This window comes from Orussus abietinus, unplaced genomic scaffold, assembly GCF_000612105.2.
Source record: "Orussus abietinus isolate OABI.00-Male unplaced genomic scaffold, Oabi_2.0 scaffold319, whole genome shotgun sequence".
Lineage (NCBI taxonomy): Eukaryota > Metazoa > Arthropoda > Insecta > Hymenoptera > Orussidae > Orussus > Orussus abietinus.
In genome coordinates, this window is record NW_019394474.1 from 30,610 (window position 1) to 51,261 (window position 20,652).

The following is a 20,652-nucleotide window of genomic DNA, read 5'->3' on the forward strand; positions in this document are numbered from 1 at the left end:
AATGCATTTCATACCGCAACATCCCGCCTCTAGAAACCCTAGACCATTAGCAAACGCATTACTTACGGGCTAGTCCTGGAAAAGAGGTTATGTTAGCAGGTCGAACGTTCGCATATCTCTCCCTCTCTCGACACGTTTTATTCCTCAAAATAATGTATCGGTGCTCAGTAAAGCGTGCTACGTCTTCGTAAAACATGATTCTCGAAAGACGCCCGTGAGATACAATGGATATTCAAAACTACTTGATGTCCTCGGACCGTTCTAGGAAATACTTCAGACGAGTAACGAATTGCTAAGTAAGAAAACATAACACCTTTAATCTAAAATCCTATTAACAGAGTAATATATATATATATATATAATCATATATATACTTTCCGATACTTCCCTTTCCAGTTTGTACACGTTTCGTTTTGCCTATACTATTGGCACAATATACAGGGCGTCTCCAAGTTCACCGAATTTGTAAGTCGTTCCACTTAAGTAGCTCATTAAGGGGATGTGAAAGTGGCATCCGAGAGGTCAATCGTTCATGAAACTTTTCTCCGAACTGAGTATACAGAATCATTTCAAACTTTGCAACGTAAACCCGAAGACTACAAGGAAGGTTCCGACACCCGTGAAATTTGATCTTTAAAATTTTTAAAATACCTATAAACAAATTAAAAGAAAAAGAAAAATTGAAATCTCATGAGCGTCAGGGCTCTCCGTATACCCTCCACATTTGTACTGTAAAGTTTGACTCGATTCGGTACACCCAGCTTGAAGAAAAGTTCCATAAACGAGACCCCTTTGACGGCACTTTCGCGTGGCCTTAAATTAAATGTCGATCAACTTTTCGATACGAAGAACCTTCTCCGGATCGACCGAACTCCAAGACGCCCGCGTGGCTCAGATTGTGCGGAGAGATAAAAGCTAAACGGTTAAAATTCGATCCGCACCCCGAGAGAAACGAAAACGTGAAACTAGGGTTAGTAAGGTGTAGAGCCGACAAAGTGAAAATTTGACGACCCGTCGTCTACCTCGTTCCTCTTAAAACTGTGGGCCTATTCTTGAGCTCCGAACGATAGATATAGTTATCGTCGGTCCATTGAAATAACACGGTCTAAAGATAACGACACATGTCGTCCCGAGTTACGGAATAGGCCCCTTGGCGTCGAAACCAAGATATATCTAATAAGGGGTGCGACAAACGTTGAGTGCCATGCTAAGTAACTAACCGAGGTAAACGGAACCCGTTGCTTGAGAAGTACTTGCGGGGGGCGACGAATAATACTGCGCGTAGTACAGGACCGAATTCGCAGGCAGAGAGAGAGAGAGAGGAGACTCTCCTCTGCGAGCACGAGTATATATGTACATACATACATAGAAGTGCGCCTTTCAGCTCGCGTGCGCGTCGAGTAAGTCGATAGAATGGCAGTAGTTTGAGGGCTCGCCAACGAGACATTGTGAACGAGCCCTAATACGACACCCCAGTCTTGCGTGCAGGTTGGCCAACGTAGTGCCTAGTATCAAATCGAAATAACAGCCGTTTAAGTCGACAGCCACGTGCCTTATCGACTTACGTTAATATCGACGGTTCCCCCCTACGTCATAGAAACACTGGATTGACGAGAGGAGCGGTATGAAGTCTTTAAATATTAATATCAAGCATGTGATGTTGGCAAGGCATGTCGCTGCGACCCCGCGGCGTCTCTCGGAGCCTCGTAGGAGATGGCTTCGACGTTCCCTTCGCTGCTTCCTAACCAAGATGGCCGTTAAAATCGAGGCCTGGTTCGAGAGGTAGCGTTGGCGGACCCGGACGCAAAGACCCCGAGGTCGGAATCAAGGCGACTGGTCGCGAATCGAGAGTCCCGTGTACGAAACTCCGTTTTTGTTCGTGTGGTTTCTCGCAAAGACGCGAGAGGGCCTTAAGCACGTACACTATACAAAGTAGCTTCCCGTTACCGTGCCGCGCCCGACGTCGACGCGTCGTCGTTCCTCCGCTCGTCGGGCACCCCGACGTCCTCGAGGTGGCTGCTCGGCTGCGGGGCCACCTCTCCCTCGAGGGGATACGGTCACGCGACTATGCCCGCGTCCTTGGCCATGCTATAGAAAGCGCTCGACTTTTTCTGCAGGAGCGTTTCCGGCGGGTCAAACTCCACGATGCGTCCCTTGTCGAGGACGATCACCCTGGAAGGGAGAACGTAAGGTTTGGACAAAGTCGAGCGAGCAACACGTTGAATTTTAGATTCCCTGGTGTATGCAGGTTTTATAGATTTTTCTAGATTTGTAGCTCTTTTTTTTTATAGGTATCTTTAGGTTATCCAGGTTCTTCAAGATGACCTTAAGAGTCGCCTTCGCCCTTGAGACTCACCTGTCCGAGTCCAGGATCGTGTTCAGCCTGTGCGCTATCGTGAGGATCGTACAGTCCTTGAACTCTTCCCTGATGGTCCTTTGAATCAGGTCATCGGTCTCCAGGTCGACCGCTGCCGTAGCCTCGTCCAGGACGAGGATCTTCGTCTTCCTGAGAAGAGCCCTCGCCAGGCAGATGAGCTGCCTCTGGCCTATGCTCAGATTGTCACCGCCCTCTGATACCTCGTGCGAGAGTCCACTAGGTAAACCTGAAATGAAACCAGGTACACTCTTCGTTCCATGAAGCGATCACCAGGGCGCCGCGCAGCTTCCGACGAACCTTTTATGAAACCCTTCAGATGGGCGTTCTCCAAGGCTTTCCAGACCTGGTCGTCCGAGTAACGGTCGAAGGGGTCCAGATTAAGCCTCAGGGTTCCGGAGAACAGGACGGGATCCTGGGGTATAATCGTGAGTCTTGATCTCAGGGTGTGCAGGCCCAGCTTGGAGACGTCGACGTCGTCTATGAGGATCTTTCCGTTGGCCATTTCGATGATCCTAAAGAGCGAGAGGGTCAGCGAGGACTTCCCTGCCCCCGTTCTGCCGACGATCCCGACCTTTTCCCCGCCGTTGACCCTGAAGGTCAATCCGTTCAGGACCAGTTCCAAGCCCTCTCGGTAACGTACTTGGACGTCATTGAACTCAACGCGACCTTCAGAAGGCCAGTTCTCTGGGGGAGCATTATCTGGAAGCTCCCAGGGCGCTTCTTGCGTCGTTTCGCTGTATTCTTTTATCCTCTCCACGGCTACTATATTCGTCTCCACGTCCGAGGACATGCGCACCAGCCAATTCAAGGTTTGCGTGATCTGGATACAAAGTGGATCGATGTAGACCACCTTCTATCTTAAAACCGATATGCCGATGTTCTTTGACTCACCTGTAAGGCGTAGCTGAGCGACAGGCCAACGTTACCCGCGGTCATGTTATCCCTGTTGAACACCGCGAAGAGCGCCGCGAAGAAGATGATCATGTTGCCGACCATCTCCAGCCTGATGGCAAGCCACCTAAAATCCAGAAACGCATAAATGACCCGCAGGTTCATTGCACGGAGAAAAAGCAAATTTCATTTAACCAAAGAAAATTATGTTCTCAATGAGAAATATTTCTTTGGTTCAATGACAATTTTTTTTCTCAGTATTGTAGATAACCTCACTCGTACTCACCTGTTCGCAATGATGCTCGGATAGTAGCACACCTGGTTGAAGTCGACTCTGCTCTCCGACTCCTTGATGAACCTTTCCTGCACCCCAAAAGCTCTGATAGTTTGGGCACCTGTTAACCATAGTATCTCGGGATAGTATAAATTATCTCTTTCTACACGAATACAGAATTAATTCCTTACTTACCGGTCACCGATTCACCAAAGTGTGAGTATATGGGAGACCTGGATATGGACTCCATGCGTTTCAGCTGGCGCGACGTGGCGACGTAAAATCGCTGGATGAAGTAGTTGACCAACGCCAATGGGAATATCACAAGGGTGAACGTAGGAGTCATGATGCTGATCACCACAAGGGTCGCTATAACCTAAAAAAGAGGCTCGTTTCATCGTCCACGCGAGTGAGGTGTTCATCCCTTCCCCGATAACCGCATAGACTACTCACTTGGCGTGCAATGAATTAAATAACCGACCAATCAATTATTCATAACTCAGAGGTAGGGTGTTACTTAGCCATTGAAAGAAACAGGAAGGCGTAGAAAAAAAGGGGGGGCGACCTCGAGAACGGTCTGGATCAAATCTGGCCGGAAAAAGTTTCCTGAAGGATTTCAAAATGGCGGCCGGCGCAAGATTGTATCCAGAGGACGCCAAAAGATTCCAAGCGACAGGCGATACGAGCCAAAGAATTCATAAGCCTCCATAGAATTCCCAGAAGGATACGGACGTTTGATGCTCGATAAATAGTATGTTGTATATATAGCGGATTGCATTCTTTCTTTACCTTACACACAGTACTCGCCTTTCTATATGCATCCCTTTCTTCCATACGTAAGATACCTTTGGTTAACACATGCGATCTCTTTTTCACCCCCACTCCTGGTTTGTTAGTCAACTTTTAGAGCATCAAGCGCTGACACAGGATCTGGGCTTCTATGGAACTTCTGAATTCATTGTGCGAGCATTCAGGAACCATGCAGATCATCTCGAGGCTTTCAGGCAGGCCCGCTAGCGCCTCCTGATGCCAGGGACGGGAATTAAACGCGTGCAACACAATGGGACCACCAACGGTTACTTTCGCGCGGAGGAGAAAAATGAGTGCAAGATGCCGTTAAATGTCGTGCAAGGTGACGAGGGATCCTCGGCCGCTCTTCGGTTCCTCGAATCCCAAGCCAGCCTGAGTGTACGAAGGTATTACTCCAGTTAGGATGAGAATTTATCGCGGACACAATTATACAAACAGCGATTGGTCGCGTCTTGGGCCTTGGACGGCGAGTCGACTCTGCGAGGCGATTCCCTCGGGGTAATTATTCTCATTGTAAATTATATATCTGAAAAAAAAAAAAATGAAAAAAAAATGAATGGAACACCGATGAAAATCGCAGGTCGGATTCAAGAGAGTCGACTACCTTGGGGCAGTCCCGACTTATGCAATGAGGAATTACCAGAGCGTTACCTCTTCGTCTCGATTTCCTCGCTCATTGTCAGAATGCCTCGCCTTAAGGTCATACGAAAGTGCCATATACATACATGCCAAAAAGTCGAAATATAAAACTTTTCTCCGAACCGGGTGCACCGAATAATTTGAAACTTTAACACGTGATCATGTAGGTCCTAACGAAGGTCTCGAAACTCCCGAATTTCATTATTCGATAGAAAAATGTTGTATTTATCCCAGATAAGAACAAGAAAAGGGGGGCATTTATTTTGGAAATTGACATTTTCTGAATTTCGAGATCTTTATTAGGACCTCTATGATTACGTATTAAAGTTTCAGATTATCCGGTGCACCCAGTTTGGAGAAAAGTTTTAAAAATATCTTGACGTTATATATATATATATAATATATAAATAAAACCCTTCCGTATCACCTTAAGGGTGATATCACCATGAGGCGAAACAACGCAGCGACATCCCGGAACCTCCTACACCGAGAAACGAGCAGACCTCGCCGTCCAAGGCAACCAATGAACAAGTAAGTGACCTAGGTCACGGTCCACGTGGACATTTAGGATCTCGCGATTCGCCTCTAGGAGCCCTTCGCCGAGGAGACGCGCCAGGGCGTCGTAAGGAGTTACCTCGAACAAGCAATAGACGCAATCGGACGTTTGCTGGGGAAGAGATGTGTCCAGAACGTCGACGTCTTTAGCGAATCTGGAGATAATGCGACCGCTCGGGGTCGTGTCGAAGAAGGTCAACGGGGCGCGTATCACTCCACGCAGCATCACTAGGTGCATCACGCGAGCAGCCTGCCAACAGCCCAGCTGGGGGGCCAAATCGCAGAGAAAACTCGTCACCCCTACAACATCAGACAGATGGCCGGCTGTCACATATATCCGCCCCGAAGCAGGGTAAACATGGCCACCACGGATCGATTTCGCCCCTCCGTTTCCATCCTCCGGGTCGTCGACGTCGAAGCCCCTATCCCATCAACCATCTACACGGTCATCATCGCTGGGCCATTAGTTCGACCGCGCATCTACAGAGATAAGCGACAATATTCCCAACAATGCCGGTAAACGTTGCCTAACATCACCTGCCACGCATTGCAATCACTACGGACTAACGCGAGGATCGTCCTCAGTCGACACTTAAGGACGTACACTTAAACCAAAAAGAAGAAAAAAAAAACACAATGCATTGTACCAAAGAAATACATTCATACTCCAAAGAATAATTATATCCCCGTAACGAGTTGTCGCGACTCCGAAGAAACGTCGCATCCAATTAATTGGATTTTCACTAGGTCTAATAATTATTCCTCGGTTTGAGAAAATATTCCACAGGTTCAATGAAGTTTTCCTCATTCGGTGTATCGCCTCGCATATGCACGAATACAACCATGTACAGCTCTTTATATGGAATCTCTGATTTAATGGAAAACAAGGGGAGGGAGGAAATAATAAAGACGTAACGTTGAGAATTGAAATAAAGTGGAAATCAACGGCGACGAATACGAAGGAGGGCGATTACTTGCAGGCAGGCCAAACGGAGAGGATAAGGGGAAAATCGATTGACTTCCGTTAACGCGTGCCCTGGTTCGGAATTAATCTACCGAGCCGCGGGTGGAGGCGGAGGTTCCGCGCGGTTATCAGCGCGCGCGATAAGGCCGCGGATATCGGCGCGATCGAGGCTCGACGATGGCGCGAACGGACGCGTCCGTCAGTCGAGGGGGTGAAGTTTGCCCTGGCAATTGGCATGCTATCAGCAAACTCGCTCGAGGGGAAAGAAGAACAAGATGCAGTTCTCTAAAGTAGGCAAGGGGTTAGAGATGCGAGAAAGACGGGCCGCATCGGACGACAGAGACTGGGGTGAGTTAGAGAAACGGAGGAGACAAGGGGCCAAGAGCTGCTCAGGGTGGACCAGGACAGCCAACATGGACATAAGATGGACGTACCATTAATGTAATATGAAAGTCTTACATGTACATCCCAGGAAGTCAAAATGTTTACAAGAGATTTCTCCAAATTAGGCGCACCGAATCATTTGAAACTTCGTCACGTGACTGCGAAGGCCCTAAGGAAGAACGCGATGCTCGTGAAATTTCATTTTTCGAGGAAAAATCTTTATTCATCTCGGACATGAACTAAAGACGACATTTGTCATCGAAAGATGAAATTTCACGAGCGTCGCCTTCTGCCTTAGGGTTTCCGTAATCACGTGTTAAGGTTTCAGATGACTCGGTGCACCCTGTTTGAAAAAAAGTTTTATAAATGTTTTCACTTTTTGGTATGTATACATGACACTTTCATATCGCCTTAAGGGCCTGTTGCACCAACATTCAAATTGAAACCCTTAACACTAGAACTACCGGAGGATTTTTTTTTTTTGGCTGTGGTGGGCCATTTAAAACCAGTCATTTTTACTGGGCTTGACAGTCCTAATTTTATAGTTCTGTCCGATAGTTCTATCAATTCAAGATTAATTAACCATAGTTAAGAGATTTCACATTAACACTTCGAGTGCTATTCACGCCAATATAGGTGACGTAGCAGTCAAAGTGTTAATCACGGTGCAATTGGCCCTAAATGGACCCCGATTAACGATGCGACCGTGAAGACAAACCGAGACGAGAATGAAGGACACTTACTCTTTCTCTCCTTCCCTCTCAATTTAAAACAGCGGGATGAACCGATAAATATGTCCGGGTAAATTGACATACTCAATCATTGGTTATTTCGACGCCACGTGATATGCACTGAAATAAACATACCTTATCAAATTTCCCTTTCCCACGTGAAACTTCGATTACAAAGGGCGCAAAAAAAATCTCTGTAAATTCCCGTGGACATTTTATCAGTGTACGATTATCGTGGAGAGAGAGAGAAAGAGAGGAAGTATCCTCCGTTTCCGTCCTCTTCTCTGGTTGTACGGTCGCAAGAGTTGTTTGGGTGTCCCACGTCCATGTCTGCCATCCACCACGTGGTTCCTCCTTCAGGGTCCTGGTGCTCGCTCTAAGGACACTCCCAAAGGATTCCGCACCTGTGGAAGGTAGACGACGTTATCGACGATATCAGGGGTACAAGGAAAACGCCGAGTGCTCGAGTCTCAGGACTCTGTCTCGGGGATGGCGGAATGGCGTACCTGGGACGAACTAGGTGGCGAGTCATAGCAAACCGTAAGGAAATTAAACGCATTCCCAAGCACAGGCATAACAACTACAGCAAACGTTATTCGTATAATTGTGTCCGCAGTGCGATCCCACCGGTGTTAAGGGAGGGAAATCAAACGACCACATCTACCCAGACCACGGGGTCGACTCTTCGTGCGTTAGTTCTTACATTTCGGTAGGACAATTCACGCACACTCAGACACCCTAAATTAACACACAACGAGGTTAGTATCGACGCGCGGGAACGGACGCAGGAATCCGAATTAACGTCGGTCTCGTCGCCACGAAAAGAAAAAGAGAGGGAAAAAAAAAAAAGACGACGAAGCGAACGAGTGACGTCGCTTACGTTGCGTCTCATCCTGCGTCCGGACGTCTTAAATCGTTAGACGTTATTTTTTGAACGGCTTCCATTGTCGCAGGATAATCCCAGGATAACCACAGGACGACACCGAGTCTGCCGACACTCGCTCGTCCCCGCGTCGCGAGTGATTGAACGGAATGGCCTTCGTGCATCCAATGACGATGATTCGACGATGCAGGGAACGCCGACCACGAGGAGACCTCGAATCAACCCCTCTAAGGTCGACTTGTACTATCCACCGAGTGCAGGGAAACTAGCATCAGGGTCCCAGCAAAAGCAAAATACATGTCTAAGTCACTCAGTTCAGGTACCGAATCTAAAACACAACTTATTAGGACATTAAATCATTCCTGGCCGTAAATCGACGCGCCACGTGGATAAATCCGATGAATATAAATTCCTATCATAAGTGTATGTAATAATTTTAGTATTTACATACACTTTAGGCCGTGGGAGGATGCTAGTACAAGTCGACCTTAACAAGGCGAGGTTTCGTTCATGCGAGGTCTCCAGGTCGCGGCCCGACGACCTTAAGGCGATACAAAAGGGTCATTCTGTATATATACAAGACGTCAAAATATTAATAAAAAACCTCCAAACTGGATGCACCGAATAATTTGAAACTTCAGCCCGTGATTCATTTCAGCTCCAAGGAAGAATGCGGTGTTTTTATGAGATTTCATCTGTCGGAAAGAATTTTTTTATTTATCCCAGAACAGGACTATTTTTTTTTTTCATTCCTTCGAAAAATGAAATTTCACGTTCTTATTTAGAACGGAAGTGTTTCGCGTGAAGTTTGAGGTGATTCGGTGTATCCAGGTTGGAGAAGAGTTTTATATTTTGACGTTTCATGTATATCGAATGGCGCTTTCATAACGCCTTAACGGCCGCGTGGATGTCGCGGGTCTTACCCTAAGGAAGCAGGGTAACCACTGTGCGAGCGTCACGGGGAGTCTCAGGTCCATCGTGTCTACGTCGGCACTGAAACGGCTCAAGACACGGCCCACGGGCACGGTGTCGAAGAAGGACATGGGCCCGCGCATAACGTTGTGCAAAGCCTCTCGGAGCATCGCCGAGGCCGACCTCAGGGTACCGATGCTCATCGCGAGCGACGCGCCCACCACGGTCAGGACTGCAACACAACGATCCCGGGTTTTCAGGACCCTTGACACCTGGGGGGCGATCCTGCCGTCCGCCCTCCGATACCGAAGGAACGCCGACGAGTCGAGAGCGACGCTAACGAGAGGGTGGAGGATGAATCTCTTGGCCAGGTCGCGCATCAGAAACGCGACCAGGGAGCGACACGTGCTTCGCAGTGCGAAGTACTTGATAAATAAAATCCTCTTGATATAATGTGCCGACAAGTACACGAATAAATGCACCTAGAAGCACCTGCCGCGTGCCTCGTGTCCCCGATTTCCGTATGGACTTCTACCCGATGACGCTATCGCGGTTGGATGAGTGATGATCTCTCCAGTTCGCCAGAGTCAGAGATGTAAGAGGATCGCGACGCAGGGACGATCTGTCATCGACCAGGAAGAAGAGGTCGACGGACCTTGGCGCCTATCGCCAGCCTGGTTTCACAAGTACCGGACGATACCCTACAGCATTGGGTATCCGTCCGCTGATAAGCTCTCACCCGTTCTACATTTTTCCATGATTTACCCCCTTTCATCCACATTTTTTATCATCGTTTCATATCCTAACTAATGCAGCGACCTTGTAAATCCCGTGGCTTGATTTCATTTATCTCGGATATCACATGGATATATATCTGCTAGATGTACGTGCGAACGCTACGCTGTCCCCTGTACACCGATGGACATGGATGTCTCCTCCGTGTCCACGACCTCGCCAGGGCACGGAGAAGGCATTGTTGTTCATCATTGTACCTCGGGTACAAGGTATCGGACGGTTCTTCCCGGCACTTGTGGAACCAGGCTCGGTCTTCAGGGTCGTTTCTGCTCTACGTGTCGTTAGATCTCGGCACAAGACCGACGCCTCGAACGGGATCATTCTTCCAGCACCGTTTCCGAGATCTCGATTCGTCAAGGACCACCCTGCTTGGTCGTAGACGAGGCAGACCTAATTCACAGGGACGACCAGCTGCCGTCCAACGATCCCACGTACCGATGTCAGACAAAGCAGCCAAGACCTAAGGTTCTGCGGCAACGCGTTGTCGACAATGTCTACGTCCTTCCCGAACCGATTCAATATTCTCCCTGTTGGCGTGGTATCAAAGAATGAGACCGGGGATCGCAGCACTCCGGTCAATACCGCCGAGTGCAGCAGTCTGCTACTTCTCAGACAGCCAACGGCCAATGTTAGCTGCGCAAATAGCACGAAGCACGCTGAAACGATTCATCAGTGTTAGTCGGCTGTCGCGTCTTAAGTGTCTAGATTCATTTTGAACAAGCGTTTCGCGTCATCGCGCGTCTCCGCCCTTGCGATTTACAACCGGGGCAGGATCGTGCGTACATTCGGGGACGTCGACGCGGAAGTGCCGTTGCCAAAGCGAGGTGTTAATGGGCTCACTACGGGAACGTCAGAGGCTTGGGTCGGAATGACTCGTTGCAGGGGCTCCGTCCGATGCGCTGCTCGAGGGACCCTCCATAAACGACACGCAATCACATCTACCCAATTCTCCACGATTCATACCGCACCTCAATTAAGTCCCTCCAATTTTCCTGGATATTAAAATGAAGTAAATTATACTAAAAAGAAAATGAAAAAAAAAAAAAGAAAATAATCCTACATACAGTGGCGAACACGAAAGCCTCCCATGTAGATACGGCATCGCCTGTGCAGGATGGGAGGGCATTGATGTCTCCCAGTGTACAATGTGGACATGAATGCCTCCCCTCCAGGTACGACATCGCCTGTGCAGGATGGGAGGGCATTGATGTCTCCCAGTGTACATATCGAAACGTCGAAATATTTTTAAAAACCTTTCTCCAAATCGACTGCACCGAATAATTTCAAACTTTAAGGAATTCCGACCTTGCTGAAAGTCTCGATACTCGTGAAATTCAATTACTCGAAAGGAAATCGTCTTTTCTTTTGGATCCTCTCCGGGATAAATAAGAAATTCTTTTTTTCCTTTTGACAAATGAAATTTCGCGAGTGTTAAGACCTTCGTTAGGGCGTCCGTGATTACGTTATTGAGGTTTCAAATTATTCGGTGCACCCGGTTTGGCGAAAAGTTTTATATTTTGATCAAGAAACTCGTATTTTATATACGTTTATGACCCTTTCGTAACACCTTAAGAGAGTACATATATATATAATACATTAGCGAAGGTAGCAGTGTCGTGTAATTTATGGAGGGTACACGGTACAGAATTGCCGAATCCCGCGGTATAGAAATAAAGAGAGAAAGAGTCACTAGGAGCTCGTCCCTTTCAATGGGCACAATGGGTTCAAGGCGTAAACAATCAATCGGCAATTGTGTTCCTCGACGAGCTGGCGACCGAATCGCCGCTTCTCGGTCGTAGAAAGGATTGTTATTCCGCGAAGCGTTCGGAAAAAAAAAATAAAAATCGGCAAAAGCGAGTCGTTTCTATGCCTACCGACTACTTCGCTCTAAATCGCATGGCACGTGCGAGTACGACGGTACACAGAGAAAAAACGATAAAGAGATACTCCAAAGTTATAGCCTTATACCGAAGAGTTCCTTATCTTTCCAATTCTCAGTAGATAGCATCACTTTTCGAGTGCAGTCTCGACTCTGTCCGGTTAGAGTTCCGTATTTTAAGTGACTTAAAAAATTAAAAAAACATAAAAACTGCTAGGGGGGTTAGCTCGCGATCGGTGCTCGCGACCATTGTTAGTCACCATACCAGATACCAGTTCGACGTACAATTCCATTAATGATAGAAAACAGATTATAAATAATACACAATTAATAATAAGAACCTAGACTCTGAACCTCGGAGCAAGAGATTCCCCATAAACAAATACATCCGTGACAATCTACACGTTATGGACACACCTGCCGTACAAAGAAACCTGCATGCAAATGGTAACCGGAAGAAGGAGCATTGTCGAACGAGGCTCAACAACGTAAGGAACTCGAAAACCTCCCTCGTGGCCTTGGCCACCACCACTGTTGGACAGTTCCGCGAGTAGCGAGCACCGATTCTCCACTCCCATAGCATCCTCTACGGTGATACATGCACGACGAGAGGCACGGGGACACGCCGTACCTCTCCTTCTAAAAGGAGAATCAATGTCCTAACTCCCGTACGAGCGTCGAAAACCGGTGAAATTCTCCCACTAGGAGTCGTAGGTGCGCGTGCTAAGGGGTAAACCGTGTGCCGAGGTGATCAGCTCCGTGCGTGGTCGCTTCCTCGGGCTAACAAGGTACCAGAGAGAAAGATAGAAAGAGAGAGAGAGAGAGAGAGGGAGGAACGAATCTCGTCTAAAGGAGCGCCGGAACTAATAGAAGAACCGGCCTTTGGACATAGCAAACCACACTCCCTCGAACCGCGACCGGTGGGTCCGGTCGAGCGCTGGTCCCGGTCCCGACCTCGAGCCCGTTGCGCTCCTCATCGGGTACCTGGGACCCCGAGGTATGGGGAAGCCGACCTCTAGCCGACCCCAGCTTCCCCTTGGTCGGTCGTTCCTCGTTTCGCGGAGCCCCGAGACGCTCGATCGACCGGGTATCGTCGTCGCCTCGACGTCGGTTTCGTTCGGTATCGGCACTTTGGTCTCGCTCGGCGGCGCCTCGCGTTAAAGGATCGCCGGGGATCGGCTCTGGTTATCCTTGGGTACGTACCTTGGCCCAGACCGAGAACACCGTATACTCCAAGATACATATCTCGTTTCGATGTGTCCGCCGTCCCGTTCACCGCGGTCTCGTTGTCGTCCGACCACTTGCTCAGCCAGACGTTGGACCCGATGCTGAAGCCCTGGTAGATGGCGTTCAGGAAGATCGTCGATATAGACAGGAACCACCCGATCGACTTGAGGTAGTGCGCGTACACTCGCCATTTAACCTGGAACCTCGACAATTGAGGGACCCGTGCGTGTCCCGCTTATCGGGGAATTAGTTAATAAAGATACATACGCTCCCAGTTTCGGCTTTCTCCACCTCTATCAGCTTCTCCCCGACCTTCGGTTGGAGCAGCTCCTTCTCCTTCAGGCTGTTCACTCGGGCGAGGCTCCCGGAGTATTGACTATCCGTGGAGTGTTGTCTGAATGGCGCGGTAAATGTTGAACGGTCGACGAATGGAAACCGATAAAAAGAACCGAGTTAATGTCGGCGTTGCTTAGGATAATTGACGGATACTTTCCTCGCGGAAAAGAGAGAGAGAAGGATACCATAGTTGGCGTTATACTTTACCGGCACAGTGATCCGTTTAACGACTTTCGGTCGGTAAACGACCCCGACTCGCTGTGGCTCTCGGAGACTCTTGACCTAGCTCTTGACAATTTCTGCTGGAGCTCTTCCGCCCCAAGTGTCGACTCTAGCTGCTGCTTGATGTCGTTTAACTCGGTCTTTGAACCATCGCCAGGCTTAACTGTTAGAAATCGGTCGGATGATTCTTAAAGCGAAGAGTGGTCGTGGACAAGGTGGGAAAAAAAAAAAAAAAGATCGGAAAGAAGCAGAACAAGATGGACCGACATAACGAACGGGTTGGTCGGTGTCAATGTGCGAGGTAAAGAACCGGAGGCGATATCAAATACCTCCCTGGAGTGTGTCGACGAATAAGAAACTCGGTAGAGTTTCGCGCCAAATATATACATATACAGGCGGGAAATACAAGATTTATGAAAAGGAGAATAAAATACCGACGTCCTTTTTCGACACTCACGTGTCAGGATTGTACCGAGTGACCTGACCTGGGTATCGCTCGTCCGATAAGTCGAATTGAAACCGTCGTAACTTAATTGCAACTCATTCGCTACTCCAGGAAAGACGATCAGCCTCTTCTCTTTACATCGTACATTGCAGACAAACGAGCTGCCGGCCGACATACCGATACACCCACAGTCGAGGTCTCGTAATTACGTGCAAATTAAATCCAGCCATTCCGTGCAGGCAATACTGGCATGGTGCAAGTACTCTCAGGTGACCAGTGAGACTTCTTTAGTACCATCGGTTAATAAACCTCAGTCCCTCGGAGGAAAAAAAATAAAAATTGAAAAAAATAAAGAAGAGCTCACGTTCAACAAGACGTGTCGTTAAGAATAGCTAGCGTGCGGTTAGCGCATTTTAGTTGGCAACCGTACAACACTAATCAAAGAAGAAGTATAATTACTTTTGTCCATGACTTACAATTTCCAACTTAGGCCCATGAAAAAACACAACGTCGGTTAGTAAATCCAGTGTCGCGGCGAGTATTGACGTGGTTGAAACGTTCGCTGGTATAATAAATACCTTCTTGTAGATGTTGAATGAGAAACTCGGCGAAGGCGCCCCGTTTCTCCAGGAGCTGCTTGTACGTCCCGCACTCGGTAATCTCGCCGTCCTTAATCACGAGGATATTGTCCACCTCCGGCAAGTAGGCGATGCTGTGCGTCACGAGGATCCTCGTTTTCTTCCTCAGCAGGCCGCTCCAGCCGATTACGTTCTCGAAGATGTGCTTGCCGACGTGGGCGTCGACGGCGCTCAGGGGATCGTCCAGGAAGTAAATGTCCGAGTTGTTGTAGACTGCTCTGGCTAACGAGACTCTCTGTTTTTGCCCTCCTGACAGGTTGATTCCCTTCTCGCCTATCTCGGTCTGGTCTCCTGCCGGGAGCATTTTAAGATCCGGTCCTAGTGCGCACGCCTCGATAACTCGATTGTACAAGGCCTTGTCGAGGGGTTTCCCGAAGAGGACGTTGTCTTGCAAGGTCGCATTCTGGATCCAGGCCTGCTGAGAGACGTAGGCTATCGACCCCTGTTGGTTTTTCGTGAAATATTCGGTCATTTAATATTCTTCAGCATAATAGAATTAATAATGGCCTACTAGATATATCTATTTTCCATTTATTTCCTTTATAATATGTCATCGGTGGAAGCCATCCGATGCAAACCATCTCCGATACATCTTTCTCCAGTAGCCCGGATCAAACAGCTCCGAGTCTCTAAGTATCTAATTCCCTGCTCAAGTGTTACGTAACACTTGAACTAATTCAACCCAAATTGAAGCAATTGCTTTGTTAGCCTTCGATGGCATCAACAGTTATTTATGGAATAACACACGCTACATTTCTTTGTCACGCGTCAACGATATCCAGACATTATCACTAGCTGGCACACCATTGCCACATTTCTAGGGTATGATATCGGAAACACTCATTGGAGCAATCGCTTTAAAAGTGAGGCGATTTAGAGAACTATTTATGGAATATGTCTGTATCGTTCAAAGATGACCCTCCGTTAGAGATATCTCACTTGCAATGGAATTAAAAAAGCGTTTCGAAATACAATGACATCGATTACCTTTGTGTTGACTCTACCACTCAGTTTTTCCATCTCACCGAGCAGGGCCGAGATCAAAGAGCTTTTTCCTGAGCCCACAGTGCCAACGACAGCCACAAGTTGTCCCTGCTGCACTTGTAGATTGATATTCCTCAGTGTGGGTTTCTCGATGGAATCAGAGTCCCAGGCGAAGTTGCCGTTCTCAATAATCAATGGATTTACTAAAGCGTTTCAAAGAAAAATATCTCAAGTCCATGTCTCGATGCCTCCTCGAAGAGGTTTAAGTACACCGAAGAAAGGATATGTTAAATTACAAATTATTATTAGTCATTGATTTAATTTCGATTCCTCGATTCGAAGGAGCTAGGTGGAGGAATCGTTCTCTAATTGTGACAGACTTACCCTCGAACGAGTCATGTAACACGTTGTTGGGATCCAACTCTTCGGTGTTCATAAATGTGTTGATACGTTTTATGGAAACGGCGGCCTGTACGGAAATAAAATGGTCTGATTAAATCGAAGAGAGGTAAATTTCGAGGCCGAAGGAGGTTCCCCCGATCAAAACGCCCGTAAATAAAAAAAGTGGAGACGAATGAGGCGGCGTCGAACGTCCATCGGCGTTTTAAAATAGGAACGAGCTGATAGAGCCCAATGGCATCGAACATGCGTACCTGAACCATGTTGCTGATCATCATTGGCAACATGGAAAGGGGGAATCTTAAGATGTTAAACAAACTGAGCGAAACAAAAGCTTTGGTGCTGTCCAAAACGTTTTTCTCGTCTACGAGCACGTAGGTGGCAAACGAGACCAGAGACACCTAGATAAATGGTGTACAAATGCGTTAATATCGAGAGAACGTTCTAATGATTAAATTGCGATAAAGTGTATAACCAAAAGCGCGAGGCCTTTCGAAATTCTATCGAAACAGAGAGAAAGGTTTTGGAAGACCCACCAGAAAAGGTGCGCAGGACCAGATAAAGCTTGTTCCGGCATTCAGATAGGCTGCTTCCTTTAACACTCGAATCTCCTTACCCCTGATTTTTAATACTTGCTGCTGGAAGGACGTTTCCCATGCGTATAATTTCAACACCTTAATACCGTTAAGTATCTCGTTCATCAGTTTGACTCTCTGGTCTTTGCTCTTCATCTGCCTGATCTGCAGGGATCTCCCTTTGCTCGCTATCATGGCATTTACCGGCAGCAAGATAATCATCACGGCCAGACCGGCTAACACGGACGGCCCTAAGGTTTGCCACAGAAAATAAAGTGCGAGGGCTATCTGCAGTGGAGCTGACCACAACAGGTTCACGTAGGCGGTCACGTCCATAAATCGTTGCGCGTCCACGGACATCAGGTTCACGATTTCACCCACAGTTGACTCTTTTCTAGCGGAGTTCGACATCCTCAGGGCTTTCCGATAAATCGCCGCTATTAAGGCGGTCCGCATCCTCAATCCCACTAGGAACATCCTGGCGAAATACTGGGACAGGATGAGCGTCTGCACCGTCGCTGTCAGGAGAAGGAGAGCCGCGTAAACGCAGCCTTTCCATATCGGCTCCTTCGAGGAATTATTCACGAAGTTGATCAACAACCTGAAACGATGCAACGGTTATCAATCGCAAACCTGTAATCCGTTAACTTAAAATCGATATCGACGGTCAGTGAAACCCACTATTCACGGTGAGTCACGAGAGTACATGCAGTTATACAATGATTCAACTTCTCTACGGTTAACGGATCGGAGACACGAGTGCCGATTCGATGATATCACTTTTCTTTAGGCATTTAGAAAACAACACCCGGCCAATAACAGTGAGTATAGGTATGAGGATATTTTCTTGAGGTAAAGAAACGGTACTTACTCGAGGATTTGGGGACTGACGAAAGTTAAGATGTCTTGAAAGAGTTTCAGCAAAGATCCAAATATGAAGGTCGGTCCGAATGCTTTGCACAGAGGTGGAAGTACCGAAGCAACTTTTTTCTTCCGGCCACCGTTGAAATCTACCTGGCCCGATGACTTCCTGAATGAGGCCTTTGTACCCTGAACACTGTGAACAATTTAATTAGTCTTTAAATAAACAGGTTGTATATAAACATGCTTTTTGAGATGCATGCGACTAATCTGACAAACCAGCATTACGTCGACCTTACCTAAAGTAAGTCCAAAAAAGCCTTGTTAGCAAAAATAAACAAATGATGCGTTACTATTTTAATGAAGCTACTCGGAATTTATAAGAAAAAATTGGATTCCATAAGCAATTTTCTAGAAACAATTGCCATACCAAAAGTTATTAAAATTTATCGCCTTAGAAAAATCTCATTAAAGGGATTATAATTTACAACAGGAACGAGTGTGTTAATTGCAAAGCAAGATGTCAGCTTTTCAGACTCATAAATGCTGTATTTTTTCGGAAGCATAAAGGAACATCTGGATTTGTATTTCCGTGCCACTTACATTTCGGCAGCTTTCACACTCTTGTTCCAATATTTGTCAAATTTTGGCACAATTTCACTGGCAGTATCCTCCGGATTCATGGACCACAAATCGGTAGTTTCCAAAGGTTTCCTGGAACCTTTCCATGCCATTGCATCAAACCAGGCAAATAAAACTCTAGATGGAAATGAGGAACTTTGTTCTGGACATGGTCGCTCGCCCTATTAATATTAATATTCAAATTCATTTTATTCCTTTTAAGTTATTATAGAAAATTTAACTTAGATCAAATATCTTACTTGTGGAAACTCGGAATATCGAGGTTCGGCGTCGACCAAGAAATTCAAAAGGAGTAGAACCAGTATCACAGGATAATAAATCATGTATGAAACAAAAGAATACGATGACTCGGTCTAAACATAGAGAGGAAAAGTTAAAAAGATAATAGGATAACATGAATGCTTTGTTGACTCTGATAAAAATTCATGAAACGTGTATTTACCGAGTAATATTTCCTCAGTGAGCTCCTAAATTGAACAACACCGAACACAACTAGTAGGAACCAGAATTGAAAAAGAAGTCCTGAAGTACGCATGCCATATTTCCGGTTATAAACCAATATCACAGCAGCCAAAATCTGTATAGACGAAAACGAACACATTACTTTGTTACTTCATTTTCATTATCACAGGAAGGCCATCCGTTATCAAGCAAACATGAAAATTCTTTCATGTCTTCTTAGATATGTACTCATAAAGAATAAGCAGGTAAGCAGATAACGTCTATATGTACTTACGAAAGTAAATATCTTTATCAATGGCGTGTAGTAATCAACGTCATATACCACAGTATACGAACTATTATATATTGCCATTCCTAAATCGCAGATCGTAAGTACAATTAAGGTACAGTTAAGCACAAGTTTTGCTATAAATTTCCAGGTATACGGAATATTTTTCCTCTTGCTGTTTAAAAGGTAACAGGCCTCCACTGTCGAGAAGAGCCAAAGATATATAGAAGGAACCCATACTAAAACTGTCTTTTGAAAGCACTCCGTCAGATCGGGATCATCGGTATTCCAAGCCAAATCTAAGTCCTACAATATAAAAAATGATAAACCATTAACGCATTGTTCAGAAATTAGCTACTAAAACACCGCTAAGCAATAACGCCCAATTCTTAAGAGTAACCTAATACTAAACGTTTTATGAAAGTTGATCACGGTATCAGCGTCGCGTCGTTTGTATATTGTATCGAAAAACCCGCAGGACGTTTCTAGGTTATGTCCATTACCCTCGCCTTTCATCTATTTAGCAACACCCATTTTATGACTGAAGTTCCCGTCGGTTAAACTGGCAGCTGGTTTCTCGTTTCCCGAAGCTCAAGCCGAGCGATTGCAGCTACAGCAGTTCTCGGTAAAATGGAATAGTTCAAACCGAGTTTCAAACAAAGCAAACGGCCCGAGTCCCGAGAAACGAGAGCCGACCAGTCAAAGGCGACGCGTGGACATTACTCGGTCTTTGAAGCCGGAATTTCTAGGAAACGAGAGCCAAGCCGTTGAAAGTCCACATCGTGATCGCTGAGAAAAAGAGAAAGTCGAGAGTTCCGAGACTTACCCAAAATCTCGAGCCGCAAAACTGGTCCATCGTGTGGTTCTCCATTTTGAAGGTTAAGTCGCGAGGCGAATGTCTCGACGCAGTCGCCGAGGTTCAGCGAGTCCGAGTGAATTCGAACGCGCGAGACACCGTACTCGGTGAACGAGTCAGAACGAGTCGCGCGCGCATGCACTCGCGGCCTCGATCCGATTCCGACCGTCGTTGGTCGCGGCCGAGTGAGATCGTACAAAGCACGGATGCCGACGATCGCGGGTCACCTGCGCGGGAAGACGGGAAAGTGAGAGGGGCAACCGAGCACGCCGGGCGGCGACTCCCATGCCCCCCTCCGCCGCCAATGCGATGCGGATGATTACATAGCCGCTGCACAAAAATCAACCGAAATCGATGTCAATTAATGTCGAATATCGGGAATAACCGCGGAAGGTGTTGCCGATGATGACCACACAGGATCGCAAATTATCGGCAATGCCGATTGCTTCCCGAGAATTCGGAATTAATTGGATTACTCTCGGTGAAGTGGGAAAGCGTGTCGCGTCGATGACGACGCACCATTTTCGCTGACGCATCCTAGCGAGATGGAGATGAATTTTATAATTCCTGCATAACAACGTCCCGACTATAGTATCGGACCTAATTCTCCAAGAACGAAAAAAAAAAGACTATATACTTTTTC

At 46.9% G+C, this 20,652-nt stretch overlaps 1 protein-coding gene across 3 annotated transcripts; it reads right to left on the minus strand.

The window, feature by feature from the left end:
- Positions 1-113: 113 nt before the first annotated feature.
- On the minus strand, positions 114-20,204 carry LOC105694808 (multidrug resistance-associated protein 1). Of its 3 annotated transcripts, none has more exons than XM_012415826.2 (21): positions 19,980-20,204; positions 19,160-19,459; positions 18,866-19,000; positions 18,663-18,776; positions 18,385-18,584; positions 17,792-17,977; positions 16,882-17,521; positions 16,600-16,746; positions 16,331-16,415; positions 15,950-16,149; positions 14,903-15,404; positions 13,865-14,042; positions 13,589-13,715; positions 13,298-13,517; positions 5,626-5,846; positions 3,738-3,918; positions 3,555-3,663; positions 3,269-3,395; positions 2,675-3,197; positions 2,357-2,603; positions 114-2,172 (listed from the first exon to the last, which is right to left on the minus strand). In XM_012415826.2, the coding sequence occupies exons 1-21, from the start codon at positions 20,022-20,024 to the stop codon at positions 2,058-2,060; spliced, it is 4,602 nt and encodes a 1,533-aa protein (XP_012271249.1). In that variant the 5' UTR covers positions 20,025-20,204; the 3' UTR covers positions 114-2,057. The 3 variants fall into 3 exon arrangements, with proteins under 3 accessions (XP_012271249.1, XP_012271250.1, XP_012271248.1); XM_012415827.2 differs by lacking the exon at positions 5,626-5,846 and adding an exon at positions 9,432-9,652 and having other exon boundaries at positions 19,980-20,024; XM_012415825.2 differs by lacking the exon at positions 5,626-5,846 and adding an exon at positions 10,651-10,871 and having other exon boundaries at positions 19,980-20,024.
- Positions 20,205-20,652: the final 448 nt, after the last annotated feature.